At 48.9% G+C, this 15,235-nt stretch overlaps 1 protein-coding gene across 1 annotated transcript in view; it reads left to right on the top strand.

Moving 5' to 3' along the window:
• The window catches only part of SEC16B (SEC16 homolog B, endoplasmic reticulum export factor), a 58,724-nt gene extending 47,880 nt beyond the window's left edge, over positions 1–10,844 (top strand). Inside the window, exons 16-25 of the mRNA XM_075527817.1 lie at positions 1,192–1,317; positions 2,056–2,128; positions 4,375–4,650; positions 5,668–5,717; positions 6,899–7,048; positions 7,302–7,397; positions 7,983–8,091; positions 8,190–8,269; positions 9,080–9,178; positions 9,773–10,844. Coding sequence (XP_075383932.1) covers positions 1,192–1,317; positions 2,056–2,128; positions 4,375–4,650; positions 5,668–5,717; positions 6,899–7,048; positions 7,302–7,397; positions 7,983–8,091; positions 8,190–8,269; positions 9,080–9,178; positions 9,773–9,844 — 1,131 coding nt within the window. The 3' untranslated portion in view covers positions 9,845–10,844. The remainder of the gene's footprint in view (positions 1–1,191; positions 1,318–2,055; positions 2,129–4,374; positions 4,651–5,667; positions 5,718–6,898; positions 7,049–7,301; positions 7,398–7,982; positions 8,092–8,189; positions 8,270–9,079; positions 9,179–9,772) is intronic.
• Positions 10,845–15,235: the final 4,391 nt, after the last annotated feature.

Here is a 15,235-nt window from a genome sequence, read left to right as displayed (position 1 = left end):
TATGCCTTTCTCCGATATTAAAACTACAATCTACTGTGACCTGCTCTAATTATGGAAGCTAGGCTTAGGAGATATATTTTAGTGACAAAAACAGGAAATGACCCTTATTAAAAGGCTTCTAGATGCACCCAATATTTCATCACCTGTGGGACACATTTAAAACAAAGGCATCGACCAACAGTTCCCCTGGACGGAAACAGCTACCAGACCCATAGTTGTTCCAATTAATTTAAGAAAACTCCATTAGCTGGAGAGTTATGAAAAAAACAAGCAGGCTCCTCTCTAATTTTGTTTTGTGTTTAGAAGAGCCCCAAGTTCTGGACTCTTCATCAACAAACATCGAGGGCTGGGGGCTGGGTGTTGGATGGCCCTGTGGGTTAGGCATTGAGCGGCTAACCCCAAGGTGGGCGGCTCAAACCTAGCAGTCGATGGATGGGTGGCAGAACGTTGATGCTGTCTTCTGTAAAGAGTCACCTGTCAGAAAGCCTGTTTGGGTCTCGAGAAGTCTGGATTGACTTCATGACCATGGGGTTAGACCTCCATCCATTGCGTGGAGCTCAGTGACCGGACAAGAGGCATGGGACACTTTGAGGCTTTCCAGCTGCCACCTGTAGATCTTGGACCAGCAGCAGCACCTGGGTTTCTGGTACAATTACAGAGCCTTGACCCCCTCCTAGAACTATGGAACCAGCTGGGTCTTTTACACCGGACTCCAGGTGATTCCCACGTTCCCCCAAGCTGGGGAGGCTCTGCTGCCAAACACCAGCTTTACCGAGAAAAACCAGCCCGGTCGCAGCATCCCTCCCCTTTAGTGTAGCATCTAATACCCATTTTAGGAGGCTGTTTGCTGAACTTGCGATTTCTCAGTTATTCTGTAGAGTCATCATTCATAGGCATTAAAGGAGTCCAGTGGTGGTTACACGTTGGGCTGCAAGCCACAAGGTCCTCAGTTCAAAGCCACAGAGAAAGACAGGGCTCTCTGTAGAGTTACAGTCTCGGAGCCTTGTCCTGCCTGGTCACTGTGAGTCAGCTTCCGTGTGATGGCAATGAGTTGCGCATATGCATAAAGTTCTCTTTTTCTTTCCCCTCATTTCTTCTTTCTCTATTCCCCTCTTCATTCCATATCCATTTTCCTCTTTCCCTTTTCTTCTCTCCCCTTCTTCTCTGGACTTGTATGGAAACCTGGCACAGTTATCAGAAAAACTGAAGCTGTCTGACCCTCTGTGGTTGGAAAGACGCCGCCGCGGAGACAGGGACCCCGAGCCTGATTGGCTGGCGAAACTCCGGAGGCAGCACCAGGAGCTGGAGGTCAAAGAGGTGGGCCCTGAAGTTGGCCAGGTGGGCCTTTGTGCCCTCCCCACTCCCTGTCGCCCACCCCTCACGGCTCAGCAGCTGTCATCAGCCGGGCTCAGTACTAACCTTCAGTACTGAAGCTGTGGGGTCTCCCATCCCAGATGAGTCTGCCCTGGGGAAGAGTGGGGGTCAGAGTACCCCATTGTCCCCACACCTGTGTGCCCCTCTTCCCCGGATCCTTCTCCCATTCTCGAGCCTACCACCGTTCTCTGAGGGCCCAGAAAATTCGGTGCATGACCATCAAAGCCTCCACATCCCTGTTAGGAACCACGGATCACAGCGGGCCGTGTCACTTTCATGTTATGTAGGGCAATTGCTTCAAAGATCTCCAGCCTGTCTCTTTTGTCTGACAATCACAGGAGCTGCAGGTCGGGGTTGGATCAGCCATGGGGACGGGGTTCCCTCCGTTTTTTTTTTAGGTCCTCCACTTTGTTCTGAAGAAAGGACAAGGTGGATTTCTGAAAGCATGCATGGGTCCTCCCTCTCCCATCTCTGCACACTCAGAAGTCAGAGGCTGGGTCCCCAGGTCCCTTTGGTCTGGGCCGAGCAGAGCTGGGAGGCAGGCGAGACCTTGGTCCTTGCTCACCTGGTCCACAGGCCCCTGAGCTTTGGTCAGCTCACTATGGCCACTCAGAGTGTCCTTTCGACTTGCGATGGTTTTCCTTTGCGACACTTAAAAGGATTTTCTTTTCTCTCAAATAGCAGAAGGCTGCAGAAGACATTGGTCAACCCCATTCTGCTGGGCCCAATATTTGGGGAGCCCCAGGGACAACAGGTACCCACCTTGATGAATGAAGCCTCAACACAGCTGGACCCCAGGATCTGCTTGCATGAGTCACGGTCGTTAACGGCAGGTTCTGGAGTTGAGTTAAGGGAATAGTAAGAAAGATTTCACCTGGGAGCCCGCTAACTTCCTGCAGCCACGGCTCCTCACAGCTGAGAGGAGAGAGCAAGGACTTGGATCTGAGAAACATGGCCGTCTCCTTTTATGACGGCTTTTGGAGAAATTAGTTGAGGAAAAAGGGATAGAGCTCTTGGAAAGGTGTCATTTCAACAGAGGTATAGCCTTTCGAAGTGGGGTGAGTTTGTGATTGGATATCTGAATAGATACACGTGTTCTTGGCTGGTCTATGATGCGGTCTCAAGAGAATGTAGGTTTGGAAAATATCAGTTATGTGAGATTTAGAGGTGGAAGTCCCTGGAGCTTGTCTGAACTGGCTGTGGTCATTGTCTGGTTGACAAAATAATTTGACTTTCCCTACCCCGTGGGCCTTGCTTCCTACTCTGTCTGCCTGTGGAAATCTGACCCTTCTTCCTGTCTGGGCAGAGACCCACCTCCTCCAGAGAGCACTGCCCGCATGTGTCCTGTTGCTTCTCGATCTCCGAGTCATTCATTACTCTCATCATGCCCGCCTCGCCCTTCGGGTCTTCAATACTGTGTCCATTGTAGTCTTACATAACCGCTTTGCCTATGTTAGCGCCTCCTCCTCTAGGTCAATCTCTTACCGTCCGTCAGAGAGAGACGGTGACCCGCATTTTGTGTTAGTGTTGGGGACACTGTTGGTGGTGGTAGCTGCCCTGGAACTGATACAATGGAGCCAAACACTGCTTGGTCCTGGGCCCTCCCTCTGGTGGGTTGGGGAGTGAACCATCATGATCCACGGGGATTTCATTGGCTGCCTCTGAGAAGATCACCAGGCCTTTCTGACTAGTCCCTCTGTCACCTGTTCAGCATCACGTGGTTAAAGCATGGAGTCTGCTGCACCTCACAGGGACCCTGTGTTTAATAGCACGTGGCCTGGACCTGCTCCATTTCATATCGTTCTCATCTTTGAGCCCTTTGTTGCAGCCACTGTGCCAATGCTAGCAATGTGCAATGCCCTGGACAGCGGGTTGGCACGGGCAGGCGGGGCCTTGAACCTGAGCCCCCCTTATGGAAGGCGAGAATTCCCCCAGTGAACCGCCACGGACTCCTCTATTGGGGACATAGGAAACTCTCAGGGTTTGGGGTGCTCAGTTGCCAAATGAGAGGTGGCTTCAAAAAGTTAGTGGGAAAGTGGAATGAAAAGACAATGGAAGTTTTCCACAAAGTCTTTGAAGTCTTTCATATGTGCAAACCAAGGCGCCTCTAGCTGGTGGGTCTAGCTAGGCGGTAGTATTACCCCTAGCTCACACCATACCCTTTCCTCAAGGCACACCCCGGTCAGATGGGCTCGGGCCCTCAGCTCTTCCGCTCCAGGCACTTTCCAGCCACTTGCGCTTTCTTCAGAGACGAGCAAGGGCCCCGCAAGGACAGCTTCCCAAGAAATGTTATCCCACAGTGTAGGTGGGTCAGCCGCCGCATGTGCCTGTGAACTAGGCTTAATGTCATGCCTCCCCAAAGAAACCCGAAACTCGGCACTGATTTGGTCCCATCTTGCATATGTTGGAGTAGAGCTATGTTCCATGAGGGTTTCAATGGCTGAGGTTTTTGGATTCTTCTAAGTACCGCTGTAAGGACTCGAACCCCTAAGTTTTTTGCTAGCAGACCAGAGTGGCAACTGTCTGCCCCACTCAGGGACTTCCTACGGTAGTACCTTATCTTCTCAGTAGCTTTCAGGGCCACCTCCATCCTTTCCAGGGCAAACACGCTCTGATTCTTGGAAAGCAGAGCCGTCATTGTCTGCCATCTGACATGGGGTTTTAATGGGAAATTTTGCAGATTTTAAATCCCAAGACATTTGGGGATTTCTTAGAGGATAAAGAGCTTATTGAAAACAGAGAGGTATGGCCACTGGCGGGAGTCCGCTGGTTTCAGGCTCAGAGACCATAGCCCGTGGCCGGGGGTGGCTTGGACACGCATAAGTGATGAGCAGCGAGAGGTTTGCGAGCCCTGCTGCGTGTCGCTTGTCCTCACTTTGGTGGGAGCCACATCCTCAAACTGACCTTGAGCCAGCTCTGCCGAGAGCACCTGGGGCGGGATGGACTTCTCGTCTCTGTGGATGCCATCTCTCATTCTTCTTCATTTCCCTTTGCTTGTAGAAAATGCTTTCTACCAGGATCCTTCCAGACACCCAGCCTACTCAGAGCCCCTTGGATACCATTTGGGCCAGAGCCAGTCCAACCCCCAGCTGCCCCTTCCGCCGCTGCAGCAGGGCTCCTACCCACTGGGAGGAGGTCCAGGGCAGATGGGGGCACCAGTGCCTCTGTACGCGGTGCCTGAGACCCGCCCACCAGGGATTGGCAGCAGCGCAGCAGTGACAGCAACTCCTGGAGCCAGGGCCCAGGAGGATGCCCTGCAGGCAAACCCACCCCCTGGTAAGACTGACTGGTGGCTGGGCTGGAAGCCTTGGGGGAGGGAGGAGCAGGGACCATTCACAGGATGTGAGGTTGGAGCTGGTGGGGACATGAGTGGTGGGGTGAGGTGTGCACATGCCCGAGGGCCTGAACATCAGCAGTATGCTCTACTCTTCGGGTGTCAGAAAGGGGTGGCTGTCTTATCATCTAGCCTATGGAATGTCCTAACTCTACCGGCCCAGGGACAAGCATAGCAGACAAACAGCAGCCCTCGGGATGGAGAGCACGCCTCCTGTAACTTGCATGTGAGGTGTGTGTTGCCTTTGGGCCAGTCCTCTGTGGCTCAGCACAGCCCTACTTAGAACAGAAGGAGACGGTGCTGGGTTCTGCGCCATCCTCCTCACTGTTGCTGTGTGTGAGTGCATTGCTCCAGCTGTTGTGTCAATCCATCTCAAGGGGGAGTCTCCCTTATTGTCATGGACCCTCAACTGTACTTGCTGTGGTGCCCTTTTGCAGCACGGCATGGGAGTGTAGGCAAGTCCTTTTTCTAAACGTGCCCCGCATCCCAGAGGTTACTGTGATGGAACATCGGCAGAGGTTGGGATTCTGCCTGTGACTCTGAGTATCTTTAGGCCTGTCAGACCTGGGACCCCAGGGGCAGAGCGATGCCTGGGAAGGACTGGAACCCAATCAGAAGGGTTAGCCCTTAGACCTTCTAAGACGAGGCCCTGCCCAACAGGGAGACTCAGACGGAGGGGAAGGTAGTGGAGAATGCCCGTGAGTGGTCAGATCACTCAGACTTCCAGAATTTAGAAGCAGTGGCTCTGGTGCTTGGTGGTAACGTTGGGTGAGGCGTATCTCAGGCGCAGCTGGGACTGAGAGGAGCCATGCAAGCTGACTTCTCATTTTCTGCCCCCTCCCTTTGGGTCATGGGCTTTGAACTCCAGCAGTGGTTAGAGCATCTACCTAGGCCCCCAGCCCCCTTCTTCAGGGTGAGTGGAAGAAGACTGCAGGCTGCTTTTGTTGTTTTGTGCACAGGAGAGTCCACTGTGTCTCAAGATCCCTTCCAGCACCTAGAGGATCCCAAGGTAATTTCCCAATGACAGGTGGGAGGTTGATGGAGTTCAAGATGCTGATGTCATCCTAATGCTTCTGATTTTCAGCAGGCAGCCAGGCAAACCCCTTGCTCAGCCCTGTGCTGGGGCCCCTTCCACCTCGCGGTTCTCCTCGCCTATCTCTGTGCCCTGTCCTGGGAGCAGGGGCAGGGGGCTGTGCAACTCCTGATGCTCGATTCCACCACCCTGAGTCACAGCTGGGAGGGCCCACAGAGCGGTGCCCAGTTTGCTTTGCTCTCAGATTCTGTTCCTGCGGATCACCTACTTACTCCTCCCTGTGCTTGCTGTCCGCCGGCCTCCGGTAGACAATGAAGATGCACTTCTCTATTTCCATGCTAACTCTCTGTGTGAGCCTGCAATCCTGCCTTGGTCAGGCTGGAAGGTTCTGGGAGGAGGTGACCAGGTCTCGTGACCTGATTCCTTGTCAGAGCGGTTGGTGGTGATAGCCAGGCACCATCTTGTTCTTCTGGTCTCAGGTGTAGGGAGACCGATGTTTGCATGGTCCCTTAGACCACTGGATTGTTTCTCTCTATCTTTGAATTATTGTCACTCTTCTTTCCTTTGGCCGAGGAGAGACCAATAGTTGCTATTTGAATGGCTAATCAAAAACTTCTAAGACCCCAGTTGCTACTCAGCAAAATATGATTTAGAACACTAGCTTTTTGAACAATGTTTTGCCAGTTGACCTTGATGTACCCCGAGACCATGGTCGTGTGTCCCCAAGACCAGTGAATTATTCCCTTCTCTCTTTATGTCTTTTTCCCTGCGCTCTCCTTCCCCTCCCTCTATTTCCTTCTCTCCGCTCTCTCACTTATTTCTTCCTTTTCTGCCCACTTGTTCTTTTATTTCGTTCCTTTAAAAATCACATAGGAGACACAGCAATGGGCTCACTGACTCACCCCTACTCCAGGTTTGGAACGGTTCTGGAGACTTGGTGTTCCTTATTCTGGAGCGGTGGCACAGCAGATACAAGTCTAGGATTAGGGGTTCTCGGAGAGTGGGGTTGGGACTCTGGCTTTGTCCTTTTTCACATCTAAGCCTTCTCTAGAAAGATGTAAGATTGGTTGAGCAGGTGGGATGAGGGAGTGTATATACATATTCCGTTCTTACATGCCAGAGGCTATACAAACGTTAGGTCTTTTCTTGAATTCCAGGTCCCAGTGGCTTCCAGGGCACGGACCAATTCGGAGAGCTCCACGGCTTCAGTCAAGGAGGCTGAGGCGTCCTCTGACGAGGAAGACAGCATGTCTCTCCAAAATAATGCTCCGAGTGCAAAAGCAGGCAGTGTGAAAGAGAATGCCAAGGTGGAGGGGATTGTGTTTCCGTCTCAGCATTCCCTCTACTTCCCTGAGGGAATGGTCTTTCCCTTCTCATGATCCCTCTCCACTCATTTCTTTTCCTTCTCCTTCCCTTCCTGAAAGGAGAGGAGATGGGAGTCTGGCCCTAGCGCGTGTTCTCTCCTCTCCCCACCTTCCCATGATCACATGGGGTGCGCGAATATCATATTCATCAGGAGAAGCAAACCTAGAGGAGTGAGACTTCTCCTTCCCCTTCTAGAGCTCAGGATTTGGGTGGTTCAGCTGGTTTCGCTCAAAGCCTCGCAGTGCATCCACCTCTGGAGATGAAGGCTCCTCTGACAGTCCTGACTTTGAGGTAACGGCTTAGAGTGGGTTGGGGGGAGGCAGGCAGGATGCTTTCCCTTCATGGGTGTTTCTTTCAGAGGGCCCCAGCTCTGCCCCAGTCCCATGGAAACAAAGATTTTGTGATGGAAGTTCTGGGAGAGAAAGTAGTCCAGCAAAAGTAAAGGCAGATTATTAAAGGCCCTGTGTTAGGGTAGTGAATTTTAATTTTAGAGGGTCTAAAGTAGGAAGGGCATTTGGAAGATTGAGTACATGAGGAAAGTGGTGTTTGGGGAGAACAGTGGGGACTTTGGACATATTTCAGGAGGCACTAGATCCCGCAGAAGCATAACATGCTTGGTAAAGGACAGGGACAGCGAAAAAGAGGAAACCCTTCAACAGGATTGTCTGACACAGTGGCTGCCACAATGGACTCAAACCTAACAAAACTGGTGGAGATTGGGCAGGACCAGGCTGTGGTTCCTTCCATTGTGCACAGGATAGATCAGAACCTATTTGACATCACCTATCAATAGCAGTAGCAGCATGGATTCTGAACCAGCAAACTCACCTTTCTTCTTCCACAAAGCCTTCTAACTTCAGATTATTCCCTTCGCAGGAGACCCCCAGAGCATCTTCTCCCCCACAAGCTGGCCCAAGTCTCTCCCTGACGCTGCCCCCTGGGCCACAGCCTCTGCTGGGCCCCAGTGCCTTCTCACCAAGCACAGGTACTGCCAGCCTCCTCTCTTCCAGGGAGAGTGGGGTGCCTTCTGGATGTGGGGGCTCCTTAGTCCTGAGCAAGTGAAACAGCTACATTGCTTTCCAGGTAGTGGTGAAGTCCAAGGATCTGTGCCCAGTGGGGGAACCACCGAGGGTGCTGGGGTTGGAGGCCAGCAGGGGCTTCAGGTGAGTAGCCTTTAGCTCCAGGTGTCTTCATGTATGAGTACTGAAGCTGTGGGACTAATTCATGAGAAATACAGGAAAGATTCCTTCTAGGTAGGAGCTCTGAAGAGCCTGCTCTTTCTTTTTCCCAGGAGCAGCTAGAATTCATCTAGGTGCTTGGCAGAATCCAACCCAATCCAACCCAACCAAACCCAATCCACCGAACCCAACCCAATGCAACCCAAACCAACCTAATAGAACTCAACCCAATGGAACCCAACCCAACCCAACCCAACCCAACCCAACCCAACCTAATCAATTGCTGTCAAGTCAATTCTAAATCGTGGTAACCCTTCCTATTGTTGTGTAGGGTGTTCATGGCTGTAATCACCAAGCTAATAAATCTCTAGGCCTTCCTTTCACGAAGTTCTGGGTGGGCTCACACCTTTAGCCTCATAGTTGCATGCAAACTGTGCCATTCAGGGACTTCTTCCTTGGTGAAGTAACCCACCCATCTGGATCTTAGGCCAGTTTCTATGACACCCTTTTTTCTTGTGGTCTGGTTAATGCACTAGTGTAGTGTTTTTTATGACGACCTTAGTGTGATGTTGTCAGCCTTTTCCTTTGGACTGGCTCCCGCTTGCTGACACCTCCATCTCGGCATTGCCACTTCAGCCCAGGGGCTGGCTGTACTCACTTTCACTGTATTTGTTTGCTTGAGATTTCCTGAAGAAACCCTTCCTAACTGCTTCTTCTGGCCAAAGCTGATGCATACTGGAGTCTGGGAAGCTGAGAGTCATAACAGATGTAATTTTCTATTATTTTTCACAACAGGGTGTTTCCTCTGAGCCTTACTTCAATCCTGGTGCCCTGCTTCTCCCACCCATCTTGAATGGGGCGGTTCCCCTCTACAATCCATCTCAGGTTCCTCAGGTAAGAAGGGTTAGGAGTACCAGCTTTGGATGAGGGAGCCCTGAGTTTTACTCCCAGGCTGCCCCTATTGCTTGTGAGTTTCTGAATGATTACTTGACCTCTACAAGTCTTAGTTTCTTCATCGGTAGAATGGGCTTAGTAGTAAAGACCTCAGAGTGTCCCCTGAGGATCAAATGGGATAATGCCTGTGGAGGGCCTGCTCAAGGAACATGCTCAATCAACACAGCTTCTTTAAACATGGCTCTTGACTTTTAATCAGCCTTGAGAGACACAGCAGGTGCTGGTCTCAATTCTATGGGTGCACTGTACCCTCCTCCTGGAGAAGAGGGTCTCATTGCTGCTCCTGAGAAATGCTTGGCTCTTTGGTCCTCAGGGATCTGGAATAGACTTAGCTATTCTAGTGGGTTATCTGGCCTTCCCTCTGTGTAAAATCAGATTTCTGTTGAACCATACTCGAGAGGTCCAGGTGTTGGGTGAAGGTGGACAGTTAGGACACCGCCTCTGGGAACCAGCTGCAGGGGACTATTTTTGGCTCCTGGGGAGCGCTTGCTCCATCTACTGGCCAGCCTGTGATATTTGCAACTTCTTTTCCAGATCTCCATGCCCACAGGCCTAAATCGACCCAACCGCCTTGCTCAGCGCCGCTATCCAACCCAGCCCCGATGAGATGACCCACTCATTCCAGTCCTTGGGAGGGTGACTTTCTTCATGTTGCTCTCTGCCTCTCAGTCTCCCAGCCGCTGTGCCACTGCCAGGACCAGGCACGCCTCTTGCCATCATTGAACACTGAGAAGACATGGAGATGGGCTGTCCAAGATGCACTTCGGTTCAGCCTCTTCAGAGATACTCTCGAACTGGAGATATTATTTTGCTGAATGAGAATGTTAGGTGTATGAGTAGATGGCAAGTGCATAGACTGCCAGTGGGGGATGGTGGCTAGATGTTCTCAGGAAGGAATTCCCCTGCTGTAATCAAGGCTGCCACCACTGGGTTCTGCAGGAGGAAGTGGTCAGAGGGGGTGGGGAGAGGCTCAGAGCAGTATTCTCTATTAACATTGGCTTCTGCCTCTGTCTTTGTTGTCACTCAAGCTGGCAAAGCATTTGGATGGAAACTTGATGACTGCTTCCCTTCATAATTCCCTCCTCAGTGATATCTCAACAATCTCCCACTTGGACCTAGATTTGTGCACACTTCCACTGTGGTTCAGATTAATTATATTACTCCCACTTTCTTTGCTGGTCCTCTTTCTGCCTGCCCCAACCATGTGCATGCCCCCCCCCCCTTTATGGCATCTGGCTATCAAGTTAGATTGCCGTAGGCATCATATTGTCATGGTAACTACTGAGCCTAATGATGCAGATGGATGGAACATCAGTATAATAAATGCTGGGAAAGGTTTCCTGAAAATTCATCTCTTCCATAGGAGGGGAAAAATGAGTGCCTGATGTTATTAAGTCCTCCCTTCCTACCCCAGGTCTTTGCAAATGGATGTTTGGAGGGTCACTGCAGCCAGACTGGGCAGGGGTCATCTTCTAGATTTCCATTTCTTTTTTCAGACCCCAAACAGGAAGGACTTTTTCTGGTTGTCAGATGTTCTGAAAATTGCTGCTCACAAAGACTCTTTTTTTTTTTTTTTGTATGTGTAATTGTACATACAATTACTTGAATGTACTACAATTCTGCTGTTGATAGTGATTAAACCCAGATAATTTTATAGCAAATGCTGTCTCTGGCTGATTCTCGCCGTGGGAGAAAGTACATTTAGGGAAGTCTTCCCTGAAGTCTTTCTATTCATGGTCTTATTGTGTGATCAGCTGTGAATAGCTGGGAAGAGCTCTTTGTTAATGAAGAATCTAGAAGGTGATCCTCTTAACTCTCAAGTCTACTCTAATGTTCTTATTTTTTTCTTAAAAAAGAAAGAAAGAAAGAAAAAGATAGTTGGGACAAAAGCTTCTCTGACAATAGAGGGTCTGAGACAGAGCAGGGAAAAACCTGTAGAATAAAATTCAAAACATAAAATAGACCAAACTTTCTGGTCTACTAGAGACTGGTGGAAGCACTGAGGCTGTGTCCTTTAGATCCCTTTCAAACCTGGAGTGGAACCCACTCCCTGGGATCAACTCAGCCAAACAAATAACTAGGCTGTAAAATGTCTAATAACACCCAACAACATCCATTACATGAGACCCAAAGGGCAGCATTTCCCCTTAAACAATGTTCAGTTGGCAGGAGGGGGCAGGAGGAAAGGGCGAATGGAACAGGAGAGCCAGGAAGGGTGTGGGAAGAGTGAGGTTACATTGAGGTGATGGCAACCGGTGTTACAAAACACAGTGTGTAGAAATTGTTGAGTTGAAAATGAGTTTTCTCTGTAAATTTTCACCCAGTCCCCACCCCCAAATCATGTCTCATACACTGTTTTCCTTGAATCCTTGGGCCAGGTTACTTACCTGCCTTGTTGTTGAGGCAGTGGATTATTTACTGTGGCTCTTCTAGCCAAAGTCTCTAACTCCCACCAAATGACTCTTTTCTGCATGGACCTGCGTAAGAAGGTGGGAGAAGATACTGATAAGATTCACCTGTGAGTAAATGTGACCAGGCTTCATTGGCATGCTATTGTGTTGGGTATAAAACGAGCCCTCTAAGAAACAGGAGGAAGGATCTCATTAGCAGCAGGAAGCAGGTATGGAGTGCATCCTCTGGACCCCATGTACAGAACCTCCTTAGAAGACAACTGTACTGTTAAAGGAACAGCAGCAGAATCAGAAGTCAGAGCATGGAACAAAGGAAAGTGATGGACTTCTCTGAACCGACTTCCAGAAAGACGGTGATTGAGTAACACATACCAGAGGGATTCCACAGAAATCAGTTCAGGAGAGTTACTAAGAGGGAAATTCCACACTGCCGGGTCCCAGGAGAAGCATCATAAAGATAAGTAGGCACAGACTCACTAGGTTTTGAGGAGCTGGGGGCTTTTGGCTTATCACAGTGGAGGCTGGCTAGGGTTTGACCTTAGCCCCACCACTGTCTCAGCCAACTTGGATCATTTGGAGCCAGCCCAAAAGCTTTATCTCAACACAGCCACGGCTTGCCACTACCTCAGGGCAGGGTTTAAACCCCTCCAACCTCCATGTTTAGGGATCAAGACTCAGCTATATTGTTACTTTAGTATCCTTCCCTCCTCTCTCTCTGTCCCCACAGTCACAGGGGCTTTTTTGGTTTTGTTTCTTTTCCCCTTTCTTTCACCCACCACTGCTGACCTCCAGACCACTCCCCTTAGCCTAGGGCAGTTACGCCTGCCTTCCACCCAGCTGGGAGAGCTACACCCTCTGCATGGTAACCCAAGAGTAAGGAAAGCCCGCCCACCCTCCACCAGGGGATATCCCGCTCAACTTCTGGGGGAATTCCTGCCCACCTTCCTTCCGGGGAAATTTCACCTACCCGCCCTTTGCTGTGCTTAACATATGGCTGGGGATATCCCATGCATCTTCATTGGGGAAATCCTGCCTGCGTGACTGGGAGAATTCCTATCTATCCTCTGTGGTCCCACATGACGGAGGGAACCGCTCTGCACCCCCCAGCTGTAGTGCCTTACAAAGCCTAAGGCAGCTTGGCTAACACTCGCCAATGCTCCATGCTGCTGCAGGAACTTCTGCCCAACCTCCACAGTGATCTACCTGACCAGGGAAATTCTGCCCACCAATTGCAGTGCTCTATACCAAAGCAGGCAACCCACCAGCCTTCTGTGGCACTCTCATTGCAGCAGGCACCCCCGCAAGCCCTCTGCGGCACCCCAAGCTGCCATGGGCCACACCATCATGGCTTCTTGTGAGATCACCCAGTACAGCACCATCCTCCTGGGTCCACAACCACCTAACCATCTAACTTTCCCTCTAAAAAACAGAATACTGATCCACAGGAGGATAAAGCGGTAGGCCAATTCCATAGTGAAATTAGCTGCAGGCAGTTCAACGAAGCATTCCTATGAGTCTCCCAGAGAGAGTCAGTGCTCTTCAACTCCCTGAAAAATCATACCTGGCTCCTCTAAAACAATGCAATGCAACCAGCAATCAGCCTCAACGACCTCAGTGAAGAAGCAGGATAAACAAAAGGCAATGGCAGAAGATGTTCTGAACCTGACGATGTGCATAGAAGAAGCAGACATTTATCTTCCATAGAAATAAATTTTCAAAATGCTACTTGGAGTCATACAGGATGTGAGGGAAACAATATAGAAAAAAGGATGAGATGACAGGAGATAAAGACCATACACCAAAGGGAAATACAAGAGCTTAGGGATGAGATAACAAAAACCAGTAGCAGATTCACAGACTTGGCCAACTGATTGGAGGAGGCCGAGAACCACATCAGTGACCTAGAGGCCAGCCAAGCAGACTTTAACAAACATGAACAAAAGTCTAATAAAAATCATCAGAGAAGCTGAAGAAAACCTAAGAGCTATGTCTGATGCTATGAAGAGGAACATTAGAATTATTGGCTTACCTGCAGAAGAGAAAACGAAGAAATCATTTGCAACAATAGTGAGAGAATTCTTAGAGGAAAACTTCCCCAGCTTAATGAATGAAAACCAGGCAACCATTCAGGAGGCTGAAAGAACACTAGTTAGACTGAATCCCAAGCAGAAGTCACCAAGGCACATAATAGTTAAACTATCCAACAATTATAGTAGGTGACTTCAGTACACTGCTTTCTAAGAAAGATAGATCACAAGGAAAGTAATTCAACAAGGAGGCTAGAGATCTAAACACTACAGCTAGTCAATTTGACCTGATAGCTATTTACAGAGCTTTTCATCCAAATACAAAAACATTCACATTCTTTTCAAGTCCACATGGCACATATTAAAAGATAGACCACATGCTGGGGCATAAGGCTAATCTGCATAAATTTAAGCATATTGATGATAGACACACCTCTCTCTCTGACCACTGTGCCATAAGGCACAGTGGAAATAAAAGGAAATAAAAGGAAGATAAAGAAAACAAGAGGAAACAATTGGATGATGGATAACTCTCTCTTGTAAAAGCAGTGTGTATTGGCCCAGATCAGAGATGAAATTAGGAAATTTCTAGAAACCAGTGAGAATGGGAACACGTTGTACCAAAACTTATGGGACACAGCAAAGGCAGTTATCAGAGGAAGTTTCATAGCACTACATGCACACATGAAAAAGGAAGAGAGACTTATGATTGATATGCTGGCACAAAATTTATAGCAACTAGAGCAGAGTCAACAGAACAATCGTACTAATAGCAAATGAAAAGAAATAATAAGAATCAGGGCTGAGATTAACAAGAGGGAAAATAAGACAACTATGGAAAAATTGCTGCTAAAAGTGGGTTCTTTTTAAGGATAAACAGAATTGACAGACCACTGGCACACCTAACCTAAGAAAGGAAGCAACAAATTTCAATAGCAAGGTTGATGGATGAAAGAGGGGAAATTACAACAGACCCTAATGAAATCAAAAGGATAATTACATAGTACTACAAAGGACTGTACTCCAAAGAATTCAACAACTTGGAAGACATAGACAAATTCTGGGAAAAACAGGATTATACCTACACTATTCCTGATGGACATCAAGAACCTCAACAGGCCCATAGCAATAGACCAAATAGACAAGACTATCAAGGATTACCAATATAAAAATATCATGGACCAGATGGCTGCAAAGGTGAATTCTACCAAGAATTCAGGGAAAAACCGACACCAATCCTACCCAAACTCTTCCAGAACATCGAAAGAGAGCAAATCCCGGACTCCTTCTATGAAGCTAGTATAACTCTGATATTGAAACCAGGCAAGGATCTCACAAGAATTGAGAACTACAGACCAATATACCTAATGAACATCAATGCAAAAATCCTTAACAAAATACTTGCCAATAGAATTCAAAAGTATACAAAACAAATAATTCACCATGATCAAGTGGGATTCATAACAGGGATGCAGGGATGGATGACCATATGAAAGACCATTAGTATCATTCATCATATTGACATGAAAAACTATAAGAACCACATGATAATATAGATA

This window comes from Tenrec ecaudatus, chromosome 1 (assembly GCF_050624435.1).
Source record: "Tenrec ecaudatus isolate mTenEca1 chromosome 1, mTenEca1.hap1, whole genome shotgun sequence".
NCBI lineage: Eukaryota > Metazoa > Chordata > Mammalia > Afrosoricida > Tenrecidae > Tenrec > Tenrec ecaudatus.
The sequence above is the reverse complement of the archived record's forward strand: the minus strand, read 5'-3'. Positions and strand labels throughout refer to the sequence as shown.